The 27,552-nt window shown below is 39.5% G+C and overlaps 1 protein-coding gene across 1 annotated transcript in view; it reads left to right on the top strand.

Annotated features, from left to right (window-relative positions):
- LOC128741638 (uncharacterized) overlaps positions 1 to 27,159 on the top strand; it is a 124,655-nt gene extending 97,496 nt beyond the window's left edge. The window contains exons 3-5 of the mRNA XM_053837592.1: positions 17,765 to 17,901; positions 18,029 to 18,205; positions 27,041 to 27,159. Coding sequence (XP_053693567.1) covers positions 17,765 to 17,901; positions 18,029 to 18,205; positions 27,041 to 27,159 — 433 coding nt within the window. The remainder of the gene's footprint in view (positions 1 to 17,764; positions 17,902 to 18,028; positions 18,206 to 27,040) is intronic.
- The last annotated feature ends 393 nt before the right edge of the window (positions 27,160 to 27,552 follow it).

The following is a 27,552-nucleotide window of genomic DNA, read 5'->3' as shown; positions in this document are numbered from 1 at the left end:
GTTTATCAACGATTTAATTCTAAATCAGCGCCGCACATAGTGCCTATGAAAGTAGACGCTACGGCCGGCGGCTGCTTGAAATTTCATTGTTGTGTTTTTTCATTGTTCACTGCCTTGAGTGTCTGCCGTTGCTGCTGGACGAGTCCAGCCGGCGTGCGTGTGTATGCAAGTCGGGATGGATTGTGCAGCATGTGGTAATGTAATTCGGGCCAGCGACGATCCAGTTGTTTGCGTAGGTAAATGCAAATCTGTATTTTGCAGAGTTTGTACGCCCCTAACAAAAATTGCTGCGAAAATCGTAAATGATAATGAAAATGTTGTCTTTAAGTGTGCATCATGTTTATCAGCCCAAGATAACGGTGGCAACAATGACGCTGTCTGTAGTGAGCTGACTGAGATGATAGGTAAATTATCATCTGTCTCTCAGTCGTTTGCACACAGCCAAAGCGAAATTGAAAGCCAGATAAATAGTGCAATTTCTAATGGTATCGATATTATTTTGAAATCTATCAGTGAATCTCTTCGTGAGAGTATGGTAAACATTGAAGCCAGTGTTGCCAAAAAGCTGGATGATTTAAAAAAAACTATTATTGATAACATGAGTCGGGATATTAGTGTAGCCGCAATGAGTAGGAAAAGAACTCGAAATGAGCGAATGGTTCACTCTGAATCGGACTCAAATCCCAGTAAGAAAATTTTAATTATTCGTGATAAGCCGATTATTGACAATTATAGATCTGATGACGAGGTTTTTTCTAGTAATAATAAAACTTACGCGAGTGTGTTAGCGAATTCATCCGGGAATACGGTAAATAAAGTCCAGCAAAAAGAGAAGCGTAAGGCTCGACCAGTCATTGTAATTAAACCGGTTGAGTCTTCTCAATCTAATGAAGATACTAGATCTTTTTTAAAAAGAACATTAGATCCAAAAAAACACAAAATTAGTAACTTTAGAAACGGGAAAAATGGTTCGATTATTGCTGAGTGTGCAATAGGGGATGACATTGAAGTCGTGAAAAATGACATTCAAAGCAATCTGGGTGGACAGTTTAACGCTGTTATTCCTACAATTGCTAAACCGAAGGTTAAAATTGTAGGAATGAGTGATCAGTATTCCCCCGATGTTTTCGTTGACTTGCTTAAGAGTCAAAACGAGAACATCGGCATTAATGAAGTAAAAATAATTGCGCAATATGAAAATCCACGCTTCAAATATAACAAATATAATGTAGTAATTGAAGTTGACAAAGACACTTATAAAAGTTTGATGAATGCTGGTAAAGTAGGCATCGGGTGGGATAAGTGTCCTGTTAAAGAGGCCGTTAATGTTTTGCGTTGCTTTAAATGTGGAGAATTTGGCCACAAAAGCACGGAGTGTGTTAATACTGAAACATGCTCTAAGTGTAGTGGAAATCATAAAACATCCGATTGCTCTTCAACTGAATTTAATTGCGTCAATTGTATAAAATCAAATAAAGAACTTAATATGAATTTGGACGTAAAACATCCAGCATCTAGCTCACAGTGTCCGGTTTATCGGAGACTGTATGAAAAAAGAAAGAGCAACATATTGTCAAGTAAATAGCAACAAAAGGAATTGCAATGCGATGGGAAATTAGAAATAGTCTATCTGAATATTGCTGGTTTATCTACAAATTATGTTGCCTTGCGACATCTTGTAGAAATAAAACGTCCAATGCTGGTAGCACTAGCTGAAACTCATATAGTGGACGCTAATGCCTTTAACCAATATAGTATACCGGGTTATAAAGTTGCTTTTTGCCTTTCGCATTCCAGGCATACTGGTGGTGTTGCTATTTACGCCAGGGAATCAATTAAATTCAACATTCGTACAAACGAATCTGTTGAGAATAATTGGTTTCTAGGGATTTCAGTTGAAAGAGGCATGACGATTGGAAATTATGGAATAATATATCATTCCCCTAGCTCAAGTGACCAGCGCTTTTTAGAAATTTTAGACAACTGGTGGGATAATTTTATAGACTTAAATAAACTAAATATTATTGCTGGTGATTTTAATATTGATTGGCTTAGTGGACAAAATTCGAATCAATTAAAGCAGTTAGCAGATTTTTACAACTTTAGACAAACAGTTTGCCAATTTACAAGAATTTCCAGACACAGTCGAACGTTAATTGATCACGTGTTTTCGAACTTTGACATGGTACATTCTGTTACAGAGGCCGATTACAAAATTTCAGATCATGAGACAATTTTTATTTTGATCAAGAATGACCAAACCCGTGATGATAAAGTAAAGATAAAGTGCTGGAATAGATATTCGAAGCAGGCAGTGTCTCAGCTTGTTTCGAGAAGCTTGGATTTTCTTCCAATAACTGGTGGTCCACAAGGCAGCTGTTCTTACCAACACGCTGAAAGAGTGTACCAATAAGCTTGTTATTGAAAAATATGTGGAACTACATAATACGAACAACTAGTACTCTTTAGATCTGACACGTTTGAAACGGAAAAGAGATAAAAAGTACAAGAAGTTTCGTAGAAGTAATAGTAGTGATGATTGGAGTAGATACACAGTCGCGCGTAACGTATATTCACGAGCCTTGAAAAAGGCTCGATGTGATTATATACAACGGAAGATTAATCACCATCAAAACAACAGCAAAGAGTTATGGAAAATTTTAAAACAGTTAATAAAATGTAAAGATAACTCCCCGCGCTCCATAACTTTCAATGGCACTGAAGAACAATCGAGTCGAGTAATAGCGAATAAATTTAACAGTTATTTTGTTGATAGTGTTCAGCTGATCAATGAAAGTATTGATTTGGTCAGTGAACCTCACGAAATAATACAGCCGATTTCTAATATCAGATTTGATGGATTTCGCCCTATTACTTTTGCAGAGTTGAAGGATATTTGTTTTTCTTTAGAGAAATCGGCTGGTATCGACAATGTCAACGCAAAAGTAATACAAGATTGCTTTCATGTCATCGGACGCGACTTGCTGGATCTTGTTAATGAATCGTTGCAAACTGGGCACGTGCCTAAAGTTTGGAAAGAATCGCTTGTGATTCCTATTCCCAAAGTTAATGGAACGGATAAAGCCGAAGAGTACCGTCCTATTAACATATTGCACACATTAGAGAAAATCCTAGAACTTGTTGTCAAAGGCCAGCTAATGAATTATTTAAACAGTCATCATTTGTTAATTCCAGAGCAATCAGGGTATCGAGAGGGACACTCTTGCGAAACTGCATTAAATCTGGTACTAGCAAAATGGAAAGAAAAAATCGAAGCTAAAGAAACTATTCTTGCTGTATTTTTGGATTTAAAACGCGCGTTTGAGACAATCTCCAAGCCCTTATTGTTACAAACCTTAAAGCGATTTGGTACTGGAGGACTAGCATATAAATGGTTTGAAAGCTATTTATGTGATAGAACTCAGAAGACTCGCTTTGATAATTTTAATTCTGAGTCCATAGCTAATACACTTGGTGTACCGCAAGGGAGTGTATTAGGGCCGCTTTTGTTCATAATTTATATAAATGACATGAAACGAGTTTTACGGTTCTGCGACATGAATTTATTTGCTGACGACACTGTTCTATTCATTGCGGCTAAGGATCCCAATGAAATTGTAACACTTCTGAATCAAGATTTACATTATCTTTCGGATTGGTTAAAGTTTAAACAGCTTAAACTCAACATTACCAAGACAAAATATATGATTATTTCAGCCAACTCCAGACCAGACGTAAACGTTGTAATTGATGGTGAGGCAATTGATCGCGTAAATGAACTAAAGTATCTTGGAGTAATCATTGATGACAAGTTAAATTTTAAGTCTCACATCGATAATGTCATCAAGAAAATGGCGAAAAAGTACGGTGTTTTGTGCCGCTTAAAAAATGAATTGACAATTAGTAGTAAAATTCTTTTATATAAGTCAATCATTTCACCGCATATAGATTTTTGTTCATCCATCTTGTTCCTTGCAAACGAAACACAAATATTGAAGTTGCAGCGCTTACAAAATAAAGTTATGCGATTAATTTTAAGATGTAATAGATACACTTCCTCACATATTATGCTGGACGCATTGCAATGGCTTTCTGTGAAGCAAAGAGTTTATTTTTTGACAATGGTGTTTCTTTATAAAATTCTTAATGGAATGCTGCCTCGATATTTGTGTGATCGAATTGAAAGGGGAAGTGATTTGCATACGTACAACACTAGAAACGCGGAAGATGCGAGAACACCAAATTTTTTGTTTGGAAGATCACAGAACTCTCTGTTGTACAAAGGAATTAACTTTTTTAATTCGATGCCGCGACAAATAAAACGTGCAGCAACAATGGCAGAATTCAAAAGGCTATGTATTTTACACATTAAAGCTACTTTATAGACGTAATTTGATTTATTTTTTGTATTGATTCAAGAAGATTGTATATTTTTTTAATTTTTGTATATTTTTTGGATATATTAAGTTATTATGTTCACTGATGATGATGGATTTAAAATTGTTATTATTATTAATTTAAAAAGTATAGAGAAGACTACACATGTTTGAGCCACGCGCGCGAGAACAGACATAGATAATCTTGAAATTGAATGATCAGGTTAAAGTCCTGAACAAAGGGTTCGGAGCAGCAGCTGGACAGGCTTGGGTTCGCTTGTGGACTTTGGAACTCGTATACCATCGCTCACGACGGTACCGAGTACCAAAAGACTGCAGGATCTCCCTCGTAGTTCTAGATCGTTATCTAGAACCAATTCTGACCAGCTGTAGCTCAAAATATTAGGTTCGATTCCTAATCAAGTCCAGATAATTTTCGGGTTGGAAACGTTTTGGACTAGCCTTGGACATTTTTTGAAATTTTGATATTCACTTGAAAGTTTGATATGTCTGTATTAGAAGCCAGTTCGCTATTTGTTTTTATCACCTGGCTACATTGTTATATCATAAATATCTTAATTAGATAAATCGTCCCGCTCAAACCGTTGTAGGGGTATGAGGTGGGACCATCATCATCATCATCATCATCATCCAGTGTTCCGTATGATTGACTACACTTGTTATGAATTATGAGTAATGATAAAGTCAGTATCTTAAACAATCGTTATAAGGAATCACGTTTCTCAGCGAGCTGAAGAACATTGCATGAAGAAGCACTAAAATATTTTATGCTTTTTAAATTAATATTCCCAAAACTAGTGTTGCCAATCCATGCTTAAGAGCAGAAAACTAAAAACTGGGGGAAACCTTGGAGAAACAGTTTTTCAAGATGATGTTGTTTTGCTTTTGGTTTTACCGGAGAAATGAGAAGTTGTTCGCTTCAACACTATTATTATTGGAATTTTTAATATAAAACTGAATTCATTGAGAGAAACTTTATTGTATTATTGACAAGCATGCGAGAGCACTGGTGAAAAAAGTTGGCGGAAAGAGCATAAAAGTGAACCAATGCTATCACTGTATTTGGCAGGATTTTCCCAGCCAGCGATCGTTTACGCTATTCGGCGTCTTTCGGGTAACAAAATGGTCGCGGTTCGGACCATCAAACAGAATATGGAAACCAGCAGCTAACTGAAATACATTAGTTGTGGTTAGAAGAAGACCGCTATTAGTTTGGAATTTTTAACATAACTGTCAAATGTTGATGTGCGAGGTGAAATTGCAACCGTTCACAAGACCTTAGCCTTTCACAAAATGATAGCAAACCAACTTGGAAGCGTTCATGGCTGGTAGCGTAAAAGTTTCAGCTTTTACATCAACCTATCGTCGGTTCAGTGGATTCTTTTTTCCGTCACTTCAGTCTACCACCGTTTTGTCTTTCGGCCAGCAACTAAGAGATGAAAAGTTTCTTCCGAACTAACCTTTAGCGTCACCGGAAACCAAGCATTACAGAATTTTGAACACCCCCGAGATAATCTACTCGTAAAAGGAAAACTTTATAGTGTCAGACCACTTCAGCCGTCGCGTCGCCGCGCCGGTGCCGCAGTCTGCGAGATATCAAAGTTTAATATTGTGTGACAGCTGTGCGAAATGCAGCATCTCCGCCGCCGCCGGCAGGCAGGCTGGTGCATCAGCCGTGCAATTCGCAGAGATAACAGCGGATTTGGGATTTCAATTATTATCGGTTGACGGCCATATCGTTCGCTCAAGCGAAGCTCTCTGCCAACGCATTCGCCGTGCGGCAGCAGCACTAAAGCCCATCTGTCACATATCAGCAGATTGCCGATGAAAAATCAATCTATCATCATTTGTACGGTACCCATCCGATTGAATCGGATCACGGAGCCCGAACACGGTTGTCGCGTTGAGTGGATTATTGCACGCGCGGGTGGCTTTTGGTTTATTATTTCAGCGATACGGATTGTGGACCAGAGTCCGTCCATTGACAGCTATTCGATCATATTATAGCGAACATGTTGACAGCGGGATTTCAGCACTGATTGATCGGGTTTTTCGGTTTGTTTTTCATTTTTATTAACTTGCAATATTTTTTTAATAACAACCTTGGCCGACCAATCTCCGTCCGAAGGGATTAATCTGGAATTCTTGTTGTGTTCTGCAACCGAGCTAATGTGTACCTCCATATAAACTCGCTCCGTCGAACTGAAACTTTTCAAATTTCACTGGAACTACCAGTGACGGTTTTGTTATAAGCTGAAAACACGCAACTGAATGAAGCGTCTTTTGCCCGCAGCAAAACTATAACACAACAATTTGAAATGCTAAAATCACGAAGCCTAATTAACTCGAGTTATTTTTCATCTTCACCAGCACATCAAAGTGTACTGAACGTTTCAACTTCACGGTAAAGTGCCGAAGCTTATTGTTTTAGGCTGCTCACCTGCAGCACTACCGTCAGGCCTCAGTTGTGTTTCGAAGAATTTTTAGTTGCATGTTTTTCCTTCCAGGCAAACAACTCGCATGCATGCATGCGACTCCATCGCCCAGCACCAGGTGATGGAGACGGATGGTATTTCATTCAAACAAAGAAATGACAAGCAAAGGAACCCGCTGGCATAAAACGAAATCTCTGCAGAATGGATTAGTTAACAATGAAGATATTTATCATCCCGCGAAATCCTATGTTACAGTCCTTACATATTGCGTAAAATAATTCGGTTTTACCGGTCGCGACCGGCTTTAAAATATTCTCCAGTGCGAGTTTGCTTTCGTTTCGTTTCGATGGTAAAATGGGAAAAAAATGTTTCCGACATAAATCATTCCATTATGGTACCGTTATTACATGGTGCAAAATTTATGCCCATACAATTACTTCAGACACCCTCCGGTCGGAAGTGGGGCACGAGCACTAATAAAAATTGCAGCTCAAATGTACGACACAATCCCGGGAGCCTCCACCGGATTACTGCTGTTCACTGTTCGATACATGGATTACGTCTTTTAATCACTAAAACATCTCGTGCAGATCTCCGAAGTGCAAATTTTCAACTGTCTAGTGTATTTTCCTGCGCACGATTGGGGACGGCTCATACAATCAGTGTATTAACGAGGAAATGTGTAACGATGACTTGCGGCGCCTCCGACATGAAAGCTCGATGTAAGCCGGCGGAAAATCCAATCGGCATCCGAAGCGACAAATGGGGCAAACTGCTTCCCCGTCATATCAGACCGGGCGATGATATTGACAGTCGGCGGCGAGGGTAGCAAGCCAACAACCGAGACTTCCGACAACTCGATGTTAGACGGCAGCAGGCAGCACCAGCCAGCGCAGCGGCGGTGCAAACTAACTTACTTGAGAGTGAAGGCTTTATTTTCTCCTTTATTACGCCGACAATGGAATATGAGTTTTAACCCAATTTCCCATGTAAAGAAGGACCGGAACGAGGGAAACGTGATTGACTTAAAACGACAACAATGACGCGTGTTCAACCAGAAATATTTATAATGAGAGAGTATTGACGGCACCTTTTCAGGAAATTATTCTGCCGCTTTCAATCGTCATCCGTTTTATTTTGCACAACAACAAAAGGAGGTACCTACCTGCTCGTTTCCAGCTTTCACTGATTTGAATTTATGATGATGACGCCCGTCGTTGTCAGGGCAGCGAACTCGTGACGGGAAAGGCAACAGCAACATAAAGCTACGTTGAATCCTTTCTAATGGAAAAACGGATAAGCAGTCGATTTTCATTGAAATTTTAGCCATAGCAGCTCCTCGCCCACAATCATCTCTTCTCTATTTTTTCCATATTTGTCTGCTTCATACCATGAATACGTCTATTAAGGAATGCCGGTTCATCAAACACGTGTCACATAAATTCAAATCAGCTTTGTTGGAAGCACAGCTTTACACAGATCGTTAGCTTCTCGTTTTTCTTTTTTTGTTTTCTTCTTTTGCTCACCCGATGTATCTATCACCCGAGGCCCCCCTTGTTTTCTGGCGAAAAATGTTACTTGACGTAGGTGTAGTAATGTGAAAAATGGTTAGAACGGGCGGATGCAAAATTAACCCACATCCGGTATCGTGTATCATTTCTGCTACATGTACTCTCCCGACCGCCGTGCACGTCACCACGAAATTCCTTTCGCCTGACTCGTCACATATCTCTGCCTGTAGGTACGGCAGATGTGGTGGCTATATTTTGCAATAAAATAAAATATGATGAAGACACACTGCGTTCACTCGTAACAGCACGTGATCTGTAAACTTGTTCTATTTCCGTAAACTCAGCGTGGCAAATGTTTACCTCCCGTGTACCTGGTGTGCAATCAGCACAGGAAACGGCATGAATTGAGATTTACTTCCGTCAGCATTGTTACATCGTTGCCTGTCCAGAGCTCTTGAAACGGCTCAACCGATTGTACCCAGTCGACAACGGTTGCAAACTCCTCCTGCTGCAGTTAGCAATGCTCCACACCATTCGACCGTGCTCCGGTAGTAACGTAGTTTTTAGAACTGTAACAATTCATGGCATAGGCGGAAACCTGGTCGGGGAATGAAACTAAACCGAATCTGTATTTTGCTCGTAGACGAACAAGTTGCTGAATTACAGCAGTGACAAATATAACACTAACGAATTGCGACTGCAACTGAATATGAGGCAAATTTGTTCGTTAGTCGGGAACGCTCTGGAGTGGATTGAATAGACATAAACGAAATAAGGAAAATTCGGTAATCAGTCAAAGTCCATTTTACGACTGCTTTCAGCTAGAAATTTGAACAACAAATTACGGGATCTTAGCTTTCTTTGCAATCCATCGTTATCATTTTTTATTATTATTTATTTTCTATCTCCCGACTCGTCTCCTAGTCGCATGTGTCTAATATGTCTTCAGAAAAAATTTTTTCGACCGCTTCAAAAGTAGTTCCATCAACCACTATCTCAGCACTGAAATTGGACGGACTATCATGCTCTTACCCAGCCATCAACTTCGTTTTGGTTTATCATTACAAATTTACATTTTTATTTAATATTTGTTTACCCACTTGATGTTTTATAAACGTACTTTCCTTGACCTGAGTAAAAGCAATGTAGCTGACAGGTTTTCGTCATATTCGTGATAATAAATTACAAATTACAAAACCAACTAACATCACGAATGAATCATTTTATATTTATCCGTTAACCTAACTTTGCTTGTTGAAGAACCGTCAAATTTGGTTGAAAACCACGCTCAAGCATAATCTCCCGTAACTCATTTCGCTTGACTAGTTCATACACTGCTTCGAAGTCTGAAAACCGATTATGCGTCTCCTGAGTTAACTCGTCGAAATTTTTCGACGATCTGCCGCCAGGTTTCATTTTACTCATCTTGTCCATACAGAGACAGAGCAATCTGCTTCTCACAAGGATCAAGTTGCTTTCGCTTTTTGTTCAACCGTTTCCTCTCCCTCCGAACGATGCCTGCATACTGTTTTCTCTTACGACCACTCATCTTGCACAGAAGGAGCACATTGACAAGCAGAGCTAATATTTTCTTCGCACACTGGAGACACGAGACTATTCGCTCCGTGTCACAAAGAGATTCGAATTCGAATCCTGATTTTTTCGAAAAAATTTTACGTCAGCAATAGCCAACCCAAGTAACAATTCTGAATCCACTTGGTTTTACTTGAAGTTTATAAAGGTTTTATTACGGTATACTCTTACATCAGAGGATACGATTCAGAACACACTCATAGCTAGCTATAAAAACATAATAAAACTGTTAAGAAAGCAAATTTATTGTGGTTGCTTATATTACCACGGTAAAACTAGTTGGATGCATCACTCTTTTCTTAACTTACCATAAGTGCGCGGCCATATTGCCATATTCTAGTATTTTATTTTAGCTCGGAAACAAAAATTCATCAAAGCAAAGTGTTTTGCAGAAAGACAGTCACTATCAATCGGTTTTCCGCAGAAAGCGATTGACCAACTGAATATTTTTATTTTGTTAAAACAACCAGTTTTCAAAAATAGCAAAATTTCAACGGCGCATTGATTTTATCTACCTATCATGTCAAAAACAGTCAAATCCTATATATCGACCGATCCAACCATAAAATTCTAATCGCCAAAATCGATCGCCTGGGCGCACCAATCAATTTTGTAAAATGGATAGCATCGTATCTCGCCAACCGTCGTTTGTGTGTGAAACTTGGATCTCACGAATCGAATGCTTTTGGCAACCTTTCTGGAGTTCCACAAGGGAGTAATCTCGGACCGCTGCTTTTCTACATATTCATCAATGATGTCTGTCCGACGGGTGCAGACTGCTCTACGCAGATGACTTAAAAATTTTCTTGCGGGTAAGGTCCATTGAGGATTGTAAGCAGCTACCATGGATTTCAGATTGGTGTTCTGCAAACCGCATGGTAATTAGTGTGAAAAAATGTGCCGTGAATGGCTTCACTCGTAAAAAGCATCCTATATATTTGCAGTACAAAATTAAGATTGAAGCAATTGAAAGAGTTTCAGCATTCAAGGACCTTGGTATTTTGCTAGATACACAATTAACACCATAGCGAAAGCCAATCGTAATCTTAGATTCATCTTTCGAGTTTCTGAGGAATTCAACGACCTAAGGGCACTGTACTACTCGCTGGTTCGGCCGACACTTGAAACGGTAGCTGTGGTGTGGAGTCCATACCAACAGGATCAACAGAATTGTAGCAGTTCAGAAGAAATTTATGCGCTACGCTTTGAGGTTTCTGTCCTGGAATAACCCAAACGACTTGCCACCTTATGTAAACCGTTGCGCGTTACTTGGCATGAATACTCTAGAAAAAAGGCGTGACATTGCCAAGGCAGTTTTCATAGGAAAAGTATCTTAATAATATTAATATTGTTCCAAGAAATGTTCGGCTTCGACGGTTTCTTAGACTGAATGTTTATAGAACGAACCTGTCAGAGCCATGTGTTTAATGTTGAATGAAGTATTTGACGAATTCGATTACAATGTCAGTATTAATGTCTTTCAAAATCTTTTGAACTTTTTGTAATCTGTGACAATTTACGTAGTCTTAATGCAGGCCCACAATTCGATAAATCTATTTATATAATCTATTTATATAAGAGGCTTATGTCTGTACCGAAAACCAGGTCTCTGACTGGACGTCATAAGAGGCTTATCGGTAACTAAAAGCAGGTCCCTGACAGGACGTCATGCTTTCGTAGCAATTGTATTCTCAGTCACCTCACTGTTCGACTGCTGGACTGCTCGATTGCTCAACTGGTTGACTAGACTGGTCGATTAGATTGCTCGATTTGATTGCTGGACTGGACTGCTTAACTGAACTGCTCAACTGAACTGTTCGATGCGACTGCTCGACTCAACTGCTTGATTGGACAGATCGACTTGACCGCTTGTCTGAACAGCTCGATTGAACTGCTCCGGTGGACTACTTGACTTAACTACTCGATTCGACTGTTTGACACATTTGCTTGACTTACTACTCGACCCGACTACTCGACTTAACTGCACGATTGAACTGCTCGACAGGATGCTCGAGTCAACTGTTCGATTCAACTGCTTGATTCCACTGCTCGACTGGACTACTCGACTCAACTGCTCGACTCGACTTCTCGAATGAACTGCTTGACTCAACTACTCGTTTGGACTATTCGAATCGGCAGCTCGATTCAACTGCTCAACCCAATGGCTCGATTCAACTGGTCAACGGGACTACTCGATTTGATTGCTCGACTCAACTGACAGCTTGACTCAACAGCTCGACTTAGTCACTCAACCCGATTGCTCGATTCAAGTGCTTGACTGAACTGCTCGACTCAACTATTCGACTTAACTGCTCGACTGAAGCGCTTGACCCGACTGCTCGACTAGACTGCTCGGCTAGACTGCTCGGCTAGACTGCTCGGCTAGACTGCTCGACTCATCTGCTCAACTAGACTACTCGATTCAACTGCGCGACTAGACTACTCGACTAGACTACTCGACTAGACTACTCGACTTAACTGCTCAATTAGACTGCTCGGTTCAACTGCCCAACTCAACTGCTCGACTCAACTACTCGGCTGGACTACTTGACTGAACAGCCTGATTTAACTGCTCGGCTAGATTGCTCGATTTGACTGCTCGACTCAACTGCTTGACTTCTGTTTGATTCGACAGCTCGACTTAACTGCTCGATTCAACTGCTCGACTGTACTACTCGACTCAACTACTGGACTCAGCTGCTCAACTGGACTACTCGACTCAACCGCTCGACTCAACTACTCGAATGAACTGCTCGACTCCACTGCACGAATGAACTGCTCGACACAACTGTTCGACTTAACCGCTTGACCCGACTGCTCGATTCGGCCACTCGATTCAATTGCTCGACCAGACTGCTTGACTGAACAGCTTGATGTTACTGCTCGACTATACTGCTCGAATTGACTGCTCGATTTGACTGCACGACTTGACTGTTCGACTCGACTGCTCGACCCAACTGCTTGACTTGATTGCTTGATTCGACTGCTCGACTCGCCTGCTTAACTCGATTGCTTGTCGCGATAGCATATGGTCGGTTAAATCAGACCGGACGAAGTCGCAATATTTTAAAAAATGTGTTAATAATAGCAAACGATCAAGAATTTTCTATGCAACCTTTTACTCTAATCAGACTACATGAATGTTGCAAACAGCCAGAAGTTTTTATTCAGTTAAATAAAATCTCATACGATCATAAAAACTATTTGTTTCAGTTTCCGGCTAAGACTTTTTATGTACCATATCTTAGAGCTATATTATGCAATATAAGAACTCAAATAACTAATACAAAGAATTAACATCTTCGCAAACACTGGCCAATGAAATGTATCCGCAGTTTTCGGAATTATGAACAGACATTTTTATTTTCCGAATCGTAACATTCGGGCTCAACTAGTTATTAATAAATAGATAAAAATTGATTTAAGTAATGTAATATGCTAAACCGACTAGTTGCTAAGCGTAGCTACCAATACCCCCCCCCCCCTCCTCACCTTTCCGCTCTTTCCACTCCTTCCTCCTTCACCAAAAAATTTTCATTTCTTTCCCCTACCGTCCCTTCATCAATTGTAGAACCACCGTTTCAAAAAATATTAATAAATTATACAATTGTCAAATTAAGATGTTTAAAGTTAATGTTAATGTTATACCAGTATTGTAGTTCTACGTAGTTTGTAGGCCTGAATACTGTATTTTTAGTGAATTGAAAACTGTAAGTTCTAAAATTGTAAATCGTAAACTCTGTCAAAAGATGGTGGGGTTTTAACGCGCACTTAAGGGTCAACCTCGACTGGGCTTTTCCCCGCCCACAAATTTCATTGAAACCTTTAAAGGTTAGATGAAAAATTGAAATAAATGAAATACTCAATATGCGCGATAAAATTCATTGCGCATATGTTGCAAACCAACAGAGATTGCTCAAAATTAATTAAATAGTCTATATTTTGCTATCGCCATTATAAACCAAATTGATCCGGAAGATCTGATAGTGAGCAGAAAAGGTAATCTGCTCAAGGATGTATTTTCAAGTTGATAAAGCTGGCTATCTGATTTAGTTGTTTACCAGAGCAAAAAGCGAAAAGCTTTTTTTAAGCTACGGCGGTGGCGAAAGTAATCGGTTTTATTGTTGCTTTCAGCAGAGCATGTTATGACTATTTGAGCTTATAACCTGATTCCTAAAGAGGTTATAAAAACCTTCTGAAGTGTGGATCACTTGGTTGGAAGGCAGTTTTAAATCGGTCATCAGAAAGTGCTGGTGGAGCTCTTACTTTTATTAAAGGTTTTATGAAATTGGTCATGAAAACCACTAGAGGAACGTAATAAAACTTAGAATTGTTACTTGGGTCACTACCGGGAAGAAATCTGTATGTTTCAGAGGTTGCTAATCCGTCCGACCCTGTTGAGTCTCTCGCAGCCTGCGCCGTCTGAAATCTCTTCAACTTCCAGCAACCGCTTCCTTCTGCCAACACTTATCGGATGAAATCCGCGACGCACCAGAACCAGAAGGACCACCAAAAGGAGGACCAATATCGTGAAGAACTAGAACAACTAATCCGGGTTAATGAGTTGCGCAAGTTCCATAAGAAGATGCACCAATCTCGTAAAGGATACACACCGAAGCCTGATATGTGAGGGCCGAGGAGGGAAACTCGGTCACAAAGGAGCACGAGGTGGACAACAGGTAGAAGCTGGTTTTCGATAGGCATCTCGATGGCGATATAACATAAGGAAACGGAATGGAAGTGAACTTAGGAATGCCTACAAACGATTACAGCAGCGTGTCGGCTCCCGAGCTCAAAGAGATGAGGCGAAAAATTCAGTCAGCTGAAGAACAATAGAGCCGCCGGAGGGGACTGACTCCCGGCAGGACTCTACAAAATTGGCCAAGAACCGCTAGCAACGGCACTTCACTGGATAATTTCGAGGATTTGGGACGAAGAGAAACTACCGGAGAAGTGGATGCAAAAGGGTGATCAGCTAGATTGCCGTAATTACTCCGGCATCACGCTGGTCAACGCCGCCTACAAGGTCCTCTCCCGAATTTTGTAGCGTCGTATAAAATGTGTCTTACCCATGGCATATAAAAAGACTTTTCCTCGTTAGGTTTTAATTTAATTCAAATCAAACTGACACCTTTTTTATGGCGAACTTTTAAGACACTTGGAGACTGGCCAACCAATCAAGCTAATGCTTATCAATATTGTGTTCATATTCTGTCTAAACTTTCTCTCAACAATGGATCCTTTTTTCAGTCACGTGTTGTACGAATTGTTATTTTATTCATGCTGGTTTTTCTTTTCTTTTTTTTTTTTTGCTCTCTCATCCTCAATATCTAAACAGAGTGGTTAAAACGTCTCTAATAAAAATTTAAAAAATCCTCAATCTAACTTTTTCCAATTTTATTTTTAAAAAGGAGGTGGATCGTATACCTTGTTGCCTGCGGTGCCAATGCTATTTGTTAGTACTGTTAACTGACAAGCGACATTATTCAATGTGATTATCGTACAAAATAAGAACAAACATTCCTGTAGAAGTGATGTTTCAAGTAATACTTTTCGATGATTCGAACAATTACGAATCGAAGACCAATTCAGCAAGATTTATTTTTCTGACCTTCATCTAAGCGAAGTAAAGTGAGCTAATTTCTATCACACGTGTGAATAATGGTAAAACTTTCAAACGATATTCTTCAGCACATTTTTCTCAACTGCATACTTCAGTGCTCATACTATCAATCATCACTCGATGGTTCGAGAAAGTGACTGTTGCACAAATAATACTTTAGCCATTAAAACAATCTAAACCGCAAAGTATCATCTTAAAATCGACAAGTGAGCATCTTGAAAGCTCGTTAAGGTCCGTGCTTTCGCTCGTCCGAGTTGCAGATATTTTTTTCTCCCATTTCATTCCCTCCTTCCGGTCCGGTATCCGCCAACTCAGCAATCACTCCGGATCCGGATGGCATCAGCATCAGTTATAGAATCGGCCGGCACACAGCAGCGCCGCAAAGTTTACTGAGCATTATGCTGCCGCACATTGCAATTTAATTATCGTTTATTTCATTTGCCGAGATTCGCTTTTCATTCTGGGTTTCGACCAGCTCCAGCACCAGCGGAAATCAACTCGCACAGGTTGCAGTTTTTTTCCGTAGGCGGCACTTCCGGTGGCCGTTCGTTTTTTTTTTCAAACAGATCCTTAAAGAATTGTTGTTTTTGCGCCAAACCAAGTGCCGGCCTGCTGCGCACTCCCTGAAGTGGTCTGATAAATTAAGTTCACGCTAACTGATGACGTTTTTCAATGCTCTAAATAGTCCTCTAAAAAGCGGCTGAAGAATTTTTTTTAGTCTACGAATTCATGCCAGGCCGCCGCCAGTGGTCTGCTGTCTGTAACTGACTTTGAAGGATACAGAATGTGCACTTCACTAGTCGGTGCGGTGTGACGTGGGACGTGGAACGTGCGATTGGGTGTGAGGGAGGGGGAGGCAATGCTGTGCGCAGTGTTCGCAAAACTTTCCGGAATTTTCTTTCTCTGCAAAATTGTGCAATGGTTCGGAAAGTACGCCTTTTGAATAATTGAATGCGGATCCTGTATCCCAAGGCGTTTCCCATTTGTCTTGCGAATGACTAGAGCATTCCGGTTCTCTTCTCATTCATTTTTCGGTTCAAACATGTGCACTTAAATATATCTTAAACTTGCTTTCCCATAAGCTGGCACAAGATTATCTCTAATGGCAATAAAATCATGATTTACAACCTGTTGTACGTTGTGCATAGCTTAATTTTATGTCCTTCGCCATGAATCGTATCATACAGCACTTTTAAAATCGATTTTTCAAAAAGCAATTAAAAATTCTTGCTGAGTGGAAAAAATTACAATTCTAGTCAGATTTGAGTGCATTTTCGTAGCACGTTCGGGATGAAATTGGGTGATAAATTCTAATCAAAAATTACGACTGCTAGGTAAAACATGGAATAATTTATTAAGGCTCAACTTGCTGCTGATGTGACACTCGTTCACCCTGGAACAGCGTTACAGCTAATTTCACCCTGTTCTGAGTACAAAGTAAACGGTTTCCGACCTACGTAACCGGCTTAACTACAGGCTCGAACAAATGTCAACCCTCCAATGATGATGAACGTAATCAAGTCCAATGTTTCTCGCTAGTAAAACATTGAAGAAGTGTCCTCCCAGTAGTCCCAGTCCCACCCCTGCAAGGCAGCACCGGGACCAGCCCGGAAAAATAAGACACTCTTTCTTGAGTTTAGTGTGCTGACACCAGTCAAGTGGTTGTTAATTCACGTTAAAAATTTACGACATTACAGATTACAGCCCGAAATGGGCGGATAGCTGGCAGGCTTGCTAAACATTTACCTGCCACTCAGAACGACGGCGAGGCGGCACGGTTCGCTACGGCTGAGTTAATAATGAATGAGCCTGCTGTACGGAAGTGGTTTTAAGGGTCATTCCGGCCACGATAGCAGTAGGGAGCAGCAATCGAAAGCGCTACCGTGTGCAGCCTTCGGTCAGAGATTGATTGGTTCGTTTTAGCCTGTTGAATAGCGACGTTACTTTAACGAGATTAGGTGTGGATGGTCGGTAAGGAACTGCAAATTGCCGTCAGAAAAGAAGAAAATTGTATTTGGGTCACCTGAATTTGGAAATTTTTTAAATTGCTTGAAAACTATGTCCCGCAAAGCATTAGAAAGTTTCATTGTGGATTACCACCTATGTAACATCCGGATGACAAGAGAAACAAGCAAAGCAACAACCCTGCTAATTGCTATTGACACAGATATTAAATTTCCTTTTATTTCATTTCTCCATCTGCAGAGCACTGGCCGAAGGCATCCTGGCAGATAATCCACACCTGGTGCTGCTGTTCTACCTAGCTCAACTGTTTCTACGGGAACTAATCAAAAGCCACCGCTTGGTGCAGGTCATTCCTATGGATATGTCCGGTTACTACGGTAAGTTTTCCGCTTTACTAACGATGCAGATAATTCATCGCGATCGGCGGATTTCCGCGGTGGACGGAACATCATCACCGGAGATTCATGCTGTGCTACCCTTTTCTCCTTTCTCGCATCGTAACAGAAAACCGCGCCGGGCCGTCGAACCTCGGCAACGTGATAAGCCAAATACTGTTATGCAAGCAAATTACCCCCGACTTCAACCAGGAGGAACTGTGCAGCATAACCAAGGACTCGCAGGAAATCGCCCGGATACTGCAGGATCTGCAGGAGTTTATGCCGCAGCAAGAAACCTACCTGGGTGAGTGCAATGTTTTTTATTTCCATGATGATGAAAAAATAGTTCAGCGAATACATTTATATTTAAGCTCTTAGCAATAAAAGAGAAAATTGAAAATCAATATTATTGTGGCTTCCGGTGAAACGTAATGAAAATAATAATTCATTTACGTATTACCCGTATTGCGCTATTCGAAAATTATTTGTACCAATCGAAGCCCAATTCGGCATAATTAAATGAAACCATATAAAATCACACCGGACCGTCAGTTTTATATTCGTTCCCGAGAATTAATGGACTATCAAGCAAGGGTGGAATAATTTTCAAAGTGATGATACATAAACGCGATGCTATCTCAGTTGATGGATACATACAAAAGCTGCCTGTCGCAATAATTTCTCGCTGTGCCTTACTGAGCAGAATGAATTATAGCCGAAATGTCAACGCAGCTTGCGATTTTCATTTAATATTAATTCATAGACATGCCACAGCACTTATCTGTGGCAACAGAATCGTTCGCAAACAAAAAATCAAACAAAATCAAATGACTACGCAAAATTATGCATTTACTTGGACAGGTAAAGCGTCTTTATCCGATGTTGTTTCGGAATTAACAAAATTGGATTTTATCACTGCGCAACCTCCTGTACGCGTCAGCTCGTACGAAATTTCCCTCACAATACAGGCACTTACTGTACTTTTATCGCCCCGTTCAAAACCCGCGGCATCAAAAAGCGTAAAGGCAGACAAAACTGGGTTATACGAGCATAACTTATGGACCAGCAGAAGAAAAAAATGTTTAAAAGCATAAAAGATAACCTTTTATCCAAGAAAACACCAAGAGAAATTTTCCGATTTTCTCGGACAAAGTTCATTTTAAAAGTTTATTAATTTTGAACCAAGCATCGTAGTACAAATATGTTTTAATGGAAGTGCAAGAAAATTTTCTCGAGAATTCAGAAAAAAGTTCCTCACAAATTTTTTTACGATGGTGGAAAACTCTGAAGTAACATCGGTTCTGAGGAACAATGTTGTTGAGTTTTCCTTAACTGTCATTTGCTTAAAAATTCATAACATATGCATTAAAAAATGGAATGATTTCAGCAATTTTTCATATGATTACCCTGCCACTTGGTGGTGAATCCACCAACCGTGACAACCCTGTTGGGCACAGAAAAAAAATTGACAGCATTAACGTTAAAACCATTGTGAAAACAGTCCAGCAACTACGCTCGATATTTTGTTCGTGCTGCTAGCTTCACCCCGGAGCGAAGAAGTTGAACATCATGAAGCACCTCGTGTCCGCCGAATATAGCAGATCCGGTACTGTCAACATCCTATTCACTGAATAGGAAAACCGAGAACAAGGTGCCTTCATGCTTCATCATTTTACGCCTTGGGCCGGTAGGTCGGTGCAATCGGCCAAATAGTGAACGGTGAATATGTGGTCAAAATGGACATTTTTATGCGGAAGTGTTAGTCGAGACCGCCCAAGTAACAATTCTAAAGCCAATTGAGTTCACTCAAATTATATAAAGATTTTATTGCGGTATTAAGAATACTAAAGTTTAACATCAAAATCATTTTGTTATGCGAGGCCATATTTCCATATTCAAGTATTTTGTTTTAACTAGCAAACAAAAATTCAGCAAAGCAAAGTGTTTTGCAAAAAGAAAGTTATTATCAACCGCTTTTCCTGTCACAGAAAGCAACTAAAATGGCTTTGCTAGAAATTGAGATTAACTAACTGAATATATTTATTTTGTTGAAACAAACAGTTTTCAAAAGATTCAAAATTTCAACGGCGCGTTGTATTTATCCACCTATTATATCAATATGCACGATAAAATTTGATGCGCATATGCTTTTGCGGCACTAAGGCTGCATATAAGACTGCTTATTGATTATTCTATGGTGTATTTTATTATGGTCGCTATAAACGAAATCGATCAGAATGATCTGACCGTAAAACTTCACCTTTTTTGCTCACAAAATTTGATGTATTTTCAAGATGTCAAAGCTGGCGAACTCATTTTGCTTTTACCAGAGCGAAAATCGACTACCTGAGCTTATAAGCTGATTCTTATAGCGGTTATGAAAACATTCTGAGGAGTGGGCCACTTGGTCAGAAGGCAGTTTTAAAGCGGTCATTATAAAATTCTGGTAAATCTCACAGGTTTATTAGCAATTTTATAAAATTGGTCATTAAAACCACTATAAGAACGTAATAAAACTTAGAACTGTTACTTGGGCTGCCGCGTTTGAACAGCCAGCAATCAGGTGCGGCTGAATGTATAAGCTGCAATATAAATTTAATTTCGTTCCTCTAGTGGTTTTCACGAACTATTTCATAAAACCGCCAACAAAACTATGAGCTCCTATAGAACCATCTGATGACCGTTAATACTGCCTTCCGACCAAGCACCACACTCTTCGGAAGGTTTTTAAAACTCAAGTGGGTTTATTGTGCTCTGCTGAAATTAGCAATAAACCGATTATGCTTTCCGCTGTTTGACGGCACACAACATAATTTAATGAAGCTTTTGCTTTGTTCGACTAAGCTATAAAGCAAAAATTTGCTCCGTAAAAAGCTAAATCACCCAGATAGCTTCATCAACTTGAAAATACATAGCCGTGGACAGAAAAGTGAAACTTGTGACTTCTAGCGACCATAATAAAATATCCGAATGAATAAATAATAAATTTTCAGCAGTTTCCATAGTTGTGCAGCATATGCGCATTGAATTTGAGTATGCGTATTGAAATGATAAACGCGCCATCGAAATTTTGTAATTTTTGAAACCTAGTTGTTTAAATTTTGTGTGAACAAAATACTATATATTCGATCAGTCAACTTTAGTTTTTTTTTGTGTGTGTGGATATTATCACTACGACCAGCATTTTGATCTATTGCGATCTTATCCAGGTGTTGTTCCGCACTTCGTTGTTATTGCAGTATCGCTATAGAGTGAGCGGACTGCTTATTATCCGTGCTTAAAGTGTCAGTGTGTTTTCACCCCTTTTTCCCTTTACGCTTCTTACTACTTTTCAACCAATCTAGCTCTAGAGCCAAGTAGTGCGGAGACTAGTTATAGTTTGTCCTTGGACAAGAGGCTTCATTCGCACCTCAAGCAAGTATCATTCTTACAACTTGCCCTGGCAAGAGGCTTTCATTGTTAGTAAACGCAGAGTGCAGAAGGAAGGATGAGGAGGGGCCTGGGAATAAACCCATGCTAAAGTCACTTAACATCGAATGGCCTGATTCTACAAGATTCGAACCCACGAGCACTCGCTTGTCAAGGCAGACTTGGTAACCTTGCGGCTACAGCCCCCCAAACTTAGTTTATAGCAAACTCATTCCAGTTGCATTCTGGCAAGAAAACCGATTAATACTAACTTTCTTTCGGCAACAACCATACCAAAGTCTCTTAGCTCCAATAATTTCGTGGACAAAACAGAAAAGCAGCTAATCGTCAAAGCCTAGAAAGAGCTGAAGAATACGCCAACATCGATCATGGCTGCCATAAAGCCGCCCGTCAGAGCTTTGGAGCATCTTAATTGAAGACTTCATAAATATAAGATTTAGGGAATCTCATCTCAAAGAAAAACTAAAAAATTATGGTTTAATTCTTTGGAAACTTTTAAAACATTTTTTCCTATTTACCAATTCGATTCTCCATTCATCCTCATCCTCATCCTCATCCTCATCCTCATCCTCATCCTCATCCTCATCCTCATCCTCATCCTCATCCTCATCCTCATCCTCATCCTCATCCTCATCCTCATCCTCATCCTCATCCTCATCCTCATCCTCATCCTCATCCTCATCCTCATCCTCATCCTCATCCTCATCCTCATCCTCATCCTCATCCTCATCCTCATCCTCATCCTCATCCTCATCCTCATCCTCATCCTCATCCTCATCCTCATCCTCATCCTCATCCTCATCCTCATCCTCATCCTCATCCTCATCCTCATCCTCATCCTCATCCTCATCCTCATCCTCATCCTCATCCTCATCCTCATCCTCATCCTCAGCGTCATCTTTTCAACGTAACTTTTCAACAGTATTTTTCAAACGTAATTTTTTCAGCAACAGTTTTTTAACGTCAGTATTAGAACGTAATTTTTTTAACGTCAATTTTTCAGCGTCGTTTATTCAACGTCATTTTTTCAGCGGCATTTTTTAAAGTCATTTTTCCATCGTCATGTTTTCAACGGCATTTCTTAAAGTCATTTTTTCACCATCATTTTTACAGCATCGGTTTTTCAACGTCATTTCTTCATCATCATTCTTTCAATGCCATTTTATCAACATGTAAGTCTTATATTACGATTAAACACAATTCAAACGATGGGTAGACGTTTAACGGACCGAAACCCATGTAACAATTTCGGTTGTATTACACTCGTATGATGCTTTTTATGACCACAATTGGTCATGAAAACCACCATAAAAGTGCAATAAAACTCGCAATGTTACTTGAGAACACAATAGGGTGGACAAAGCGCCAATTTAATTAAAGGAAAACACCGTTGAAAATCAACGACCATTTGAAATCGGGCGAACGAGTGCTTTGGAAGTGCGAATGATTAAAATATTGTTTGTACCAAAGTGTGTGTTTTCTCTCTTTATTTATTCTATACGCGGACATGATGTAAACTATTCTGGAAAGGGAGGAATTGTTCGATGCGAAAAATGATTAATTGGGTGAACCGGAAAATTTCGATATAAACTAAAAATATATCGTGGGTTGTGCAATGCACGTAGGGCGACGCCCTTTTGGTTGATACCCGAATGTTTTACTCACTTATCTACTACCGCCCGTTATACAGTAATGTTCCGATTTTGTTGGCTCCCGATTTTGTCTATCCCAGATTTTGTCTACCCCCAATTTTATCAACTTTTTATCCCGATTTTGTCAGCCTATAAATTTTGCTTAACTTTTGTGCTTTCAAACATGATTTATAATACTTTTAAGCCTGCTTGAAACTATGCTGATTCTCTGGGGAGAGTTTTTGAATAAAATGATACCTTCTTGCGAGTTATTCGGGGTCAAAATTATAGTAAAATTTCTATAGTTCCTAAAAAACGAAGACAGAGGTATACTATATTGAGCAATGTTGTGTATTTTTACTATTTGTACAACTTTTCAAAATAGAAAAAAGTCATACAACAACTACAAAAACAGCTAAAATAGAAAAACTGATTTTAACGATTTTTCATTTATGAGAAATAGGATTATTCCATCTTCGCTGAAGAGATAGTAGGTTACTGTCTTCAGCAAAATTTCTTGTAATAATATGCTGTAAAACTTTGCAGAACACATCAATGTGTTATATTGAAACTGAAGAAAAATAAAAATTTTCAATTCAATTTCAAACTTTCAATTTTAAGAAACTCTTCCAAAAGTTTCAAAAAAAAAGTTCTGCACCAGTGTGCTGTGCCCGGTTCATTGAGCTTTCGGTTGACCAATTGAGGGTTAAAATGTAATATTTAGTAGAAGTCTTCTTAAGTTTTGAATTTCAACATGGGGCTGACAAAATCGGAACATTACTGTATTAGGTAGTCTAATACCCAATTTTGTTTTATTCTCCCAATTCTATGATCCCCATTGCACAATCCAGTATAGAGTAATATACGAGTAAATAAAAATAAAAAACACACTCGGTGGTGGCCTAATCGTGAGATTTACCGGAGCGATTAATGGCAACAAACTGCTTGTTTCTATCGCACTGATAGAGTAGATAACAGTCTCATCTTCTCAGCGGTAGAAACAAAGAGCAGTCATACCAAAATTATATCATCGCATAGGGGTGTGTGGTGCGTATACGTGAATGATAGAATTGGGAGAATAAAACAAAATTTTATATTAGACTATTAGGGGCGACAGTAGTTTAGTGCGTAAAACATTCGGGTACCAACCGAAAGAGCGTGGGTGCGAGCCCCACCGGCACAACCCAATATATTTTTGATTTATATCGAAATTTTCCGGTTCGCCCAATTAATCATTCTTCGCATCAGACACCAAACATCTTTTCAAAGTGTGCTGAAGGAGATACGGAATTGACTGCCGGTATCGAAAGGTTACTTGTTCGCGACCGTTTTTCAGGAGCCGTACTTTTGGACGCTCATTCTTGCGAACCGGTTCATTTGAACGGCTCGTGAGCTGTTCGTCCATCCCTACGGCTGGCCGAAGGGCCAGTAATGGACGTTGGAAATTTTCTGACCGTAAAAATATGACATTTACGGGAGATTTAACAATTTCACAATCAGATTGTACTGACTCTTCATGTGCAAAAAGATCTAATGTTATTTTTAGATGATAATAATTGCTTATCTATGATAGTGGTTCTCTTCTACATCTCTCACTGTATCAACTATCTCGCCTATCAGCGATAGCAATAAGCTTTTATATGTGTATTGGAATTTAGCGTGATTTAAGAACAACATTTGATTAACTTAAGCCAATTTTACATTAGTGTAAATTAAATTTAGTTGTAAGTTAATTCCGAAACCCCAAGAGTAAGTCAAATTAGCATTAAGCTTTAGATTATGTTTTCTGGCTTACGTTACTCTAATATGTATCTTCTACAACGTGCTTTTAAAAGTCTTTTGAAAGAAAGTCACCAACCGAAATAGGCATTCAGGTAATTTTTTCGGGAATTATAATATAGCTTATGACGCCAAAGCAAAATAAATATGACGCGTTCCATTTTTTTAATTAAAAAATAGATTTTTTTTTGCTGCAAAAAGGTTGACGAGACTGTTGGTTAAGCGACTGGAAAAGCATTGCAAAACTATTTCTCGTTCTAAAAATAGAATTGAGCGCATTGCGCAAATTGGTTATTTAAAAACACGTAAAAGCCTCTATTAACCTCACATTAAGCTAATCATACGGCATCGACGAGGATGACTAGTAGCTCCAACGTGCGACTTTCGACGGAAGCACACATTAAGCTAACGAACTCACTTTCATGAGCGTCTCTGTCGGACTCCCTTTCTTATTTTCGCACGCACGTGAGTGTGCATTTAGCTATCAGCCACGGTTGTCGGTTACGAGTTGTTAGCTTCATGAGCGTGCTGTGCAGAAAGATGCTACAAGGCCCACGAGTATGTAGGATGCGAATGTTTGTCGTATGCTTGCGTCAGTGCAGTAAGCGTTGGATACTATGTTTCTCACACTTGCGCAAGAGTGAGCAGGACTAAGAAGTTTCTCGGTTTACCCTCTCTCAGGAAAATCACCGCAGGGAGAAAGGTGGCTTTAATCTGGCGTTTTGTAAGCCCTGGTGGAATATCTCTCGCACGGCTGATCATCCATACAACCTTGGAACTAATTCGCCCTCCCATATCGCTACACAAATTACGGAGTACTTCTAGGAAAAAGAACTGTGTGAAATCTCAAAGTTACTCTTCACAAGATCTCTATACAAGGTCTATACAACCAACAAGTGGATCTGGCAGTTGGCATGGTGGTTTTTTGCAGACTTTAATTACGTAGCAGCAGCCGCACCATCGGGATTCTAACAAAAATATGTTTTTGTGATATCAAAAGATCGAATCTGACCGGTGGTGTCTACTAGACAAAACTTTTTGTTCATTCACCAGGAAATTATTATTTTTCCCGTTCAGTTTCGGACCCGGTTTAGAGCTATAAAGATAAGCGTCGTTTTGTTTTAAAATCCCCACTATGCACTGCTTGACCAAACAAATTTGACTAGTGATAGCTTGCCAAACCGAACCAAAAAAGAAAATTAACCGCATGCCAACATACTCCAGAAAGAAAGCACCCTCTTCTGAGAGCACTTCTTTTGATAAATTTTCTGCCTGCGGTTTATGATTCCAGAAGTTTCTGTCCACAGCTGCAGATTGCTTGCCAAACGGGGCAGCACTGTTTCGGGAAAGTTTTTATTTTGCAGCCTCCCGGGGCACGCTGCCAATCGAACGAGGTGCAAAAATCTTGTCCAGGAATTTGTCCGAAAACGCCATCGTAATTCGTTGAGCGGTTCTTTTTTTCTCCTCCAAATGTGGCTTTGAACGCGCCTTGAAACTTTGCAAACTAACCCTTTTGTTTGCCTTTTGAACTTCCCAAGCAGGAGCGAAGAGCAAATTAATTTTAAAATGTGTTATGAAAATCGAATAACTCATATCAAAATTTGATCTTGTCTTGGCTGACATAGTTGGTAAAATAACAAAAAATAATACCAAAATTTTGTTCCTTTAAGGCTACTTGTGTTATTTGAATAACAAAGCAATAACATGACTGTATTCAGAGTTTGGAATAACATATTTTAGTATTATTAGGGTATTGAATAACAAATGTAGTAGCATATGACATATTAAAAAAATATTTTATAAAATATTTATAATTTAAAATCCCTTGAATCAATAAAAAGAAATTTATGCAAAATTTCGAATGTCATTTCAAGATCACAGTAAGATATGATAACAAAATCAGTTATTAAACTCATCTTACAAACAATGTTTTAAATATCTACTTAATAACAAAGTGTGTTATTAATGTATCTCCATATCTATTCAATAGCACTATTTATTATTATACCTTAGTTTGATATAGTTTTGATATTATTTTGCTCTTCGCTCCTGCTCGGGTTGCCAGTGTGTGTCGATAACAACTGCACGGGTTTTGTTCAAATTTTTTAAACTGAAAATCATGCTGTTCCAGCTAAAATACTGATATTTTCCTGTTTCTATTTCATTCTGCTTAATAATATATTTCATATTTCCTAATACTACGTACCTACTCACAATAGTAAATTTTCAATTACAAATACCACAAAGAACGATTTGCTAAGTTACCTATAATGCACTTTTCCCATTTTCGTCCCACACAGAACGCACCATCGCGCTGACGACCGAAATTAACGGACCGTGGCCAGCCAAGCGTCGACGGGGTTCGCTCTACAAAAACATGGGTCTGCTCTGTTGTGTTTCGAGGCCAAACTACCTATGAATATAGAAGTGCATCGCAGCATAGAACCTCCCGAGTAAAACCGAGCCCCGTTAGCATCGCCTCCCGTTGACCAGCAGAATTCTCCTGTATGGCGACGCCTTAGTTTATTCGATCTGCGGCAAGTGTGGTGCGGACGACAAAAAAAAATCACGAGATAACTATTAATATCCCTCGACGGAGGCAGCAGCCATAGATGATTGGCTTTGAAACCACCAAAACCCCAGCAGCTGCAGATAAGTTTTTTTTTGTATCACTTTTATGTTGTTTCCTATATGCTTCACTTCTACAAGGCGAACGAACCGAACATGTGCAGAGCAACCCAAATCACAATTATCGAGCGGCTGATCCTGACGGCTTTATACGTTCATCGGGGGCACCGTATCGAACCGGATT

The sequence above is a fragment of the Sabethes cyaneus genome, chromosome 3 (assembly GCF_943734655.1).
Source record: "Sabethes cyaneus chromosome 3, idSabCyanKW18_F2, whole genome shotgun sequence".
In the NCBI taxonomy this organism is placed as follows: domain Eukaryota; kingdom Metazoa; phylum Arthropoda; class Insecta; order Diptera; family Culicidae; genus Sabethes; species Sabethes cyaneus.
This window is presented reverse-complemented; position numbering and strand designations above follow the sequence as displayed.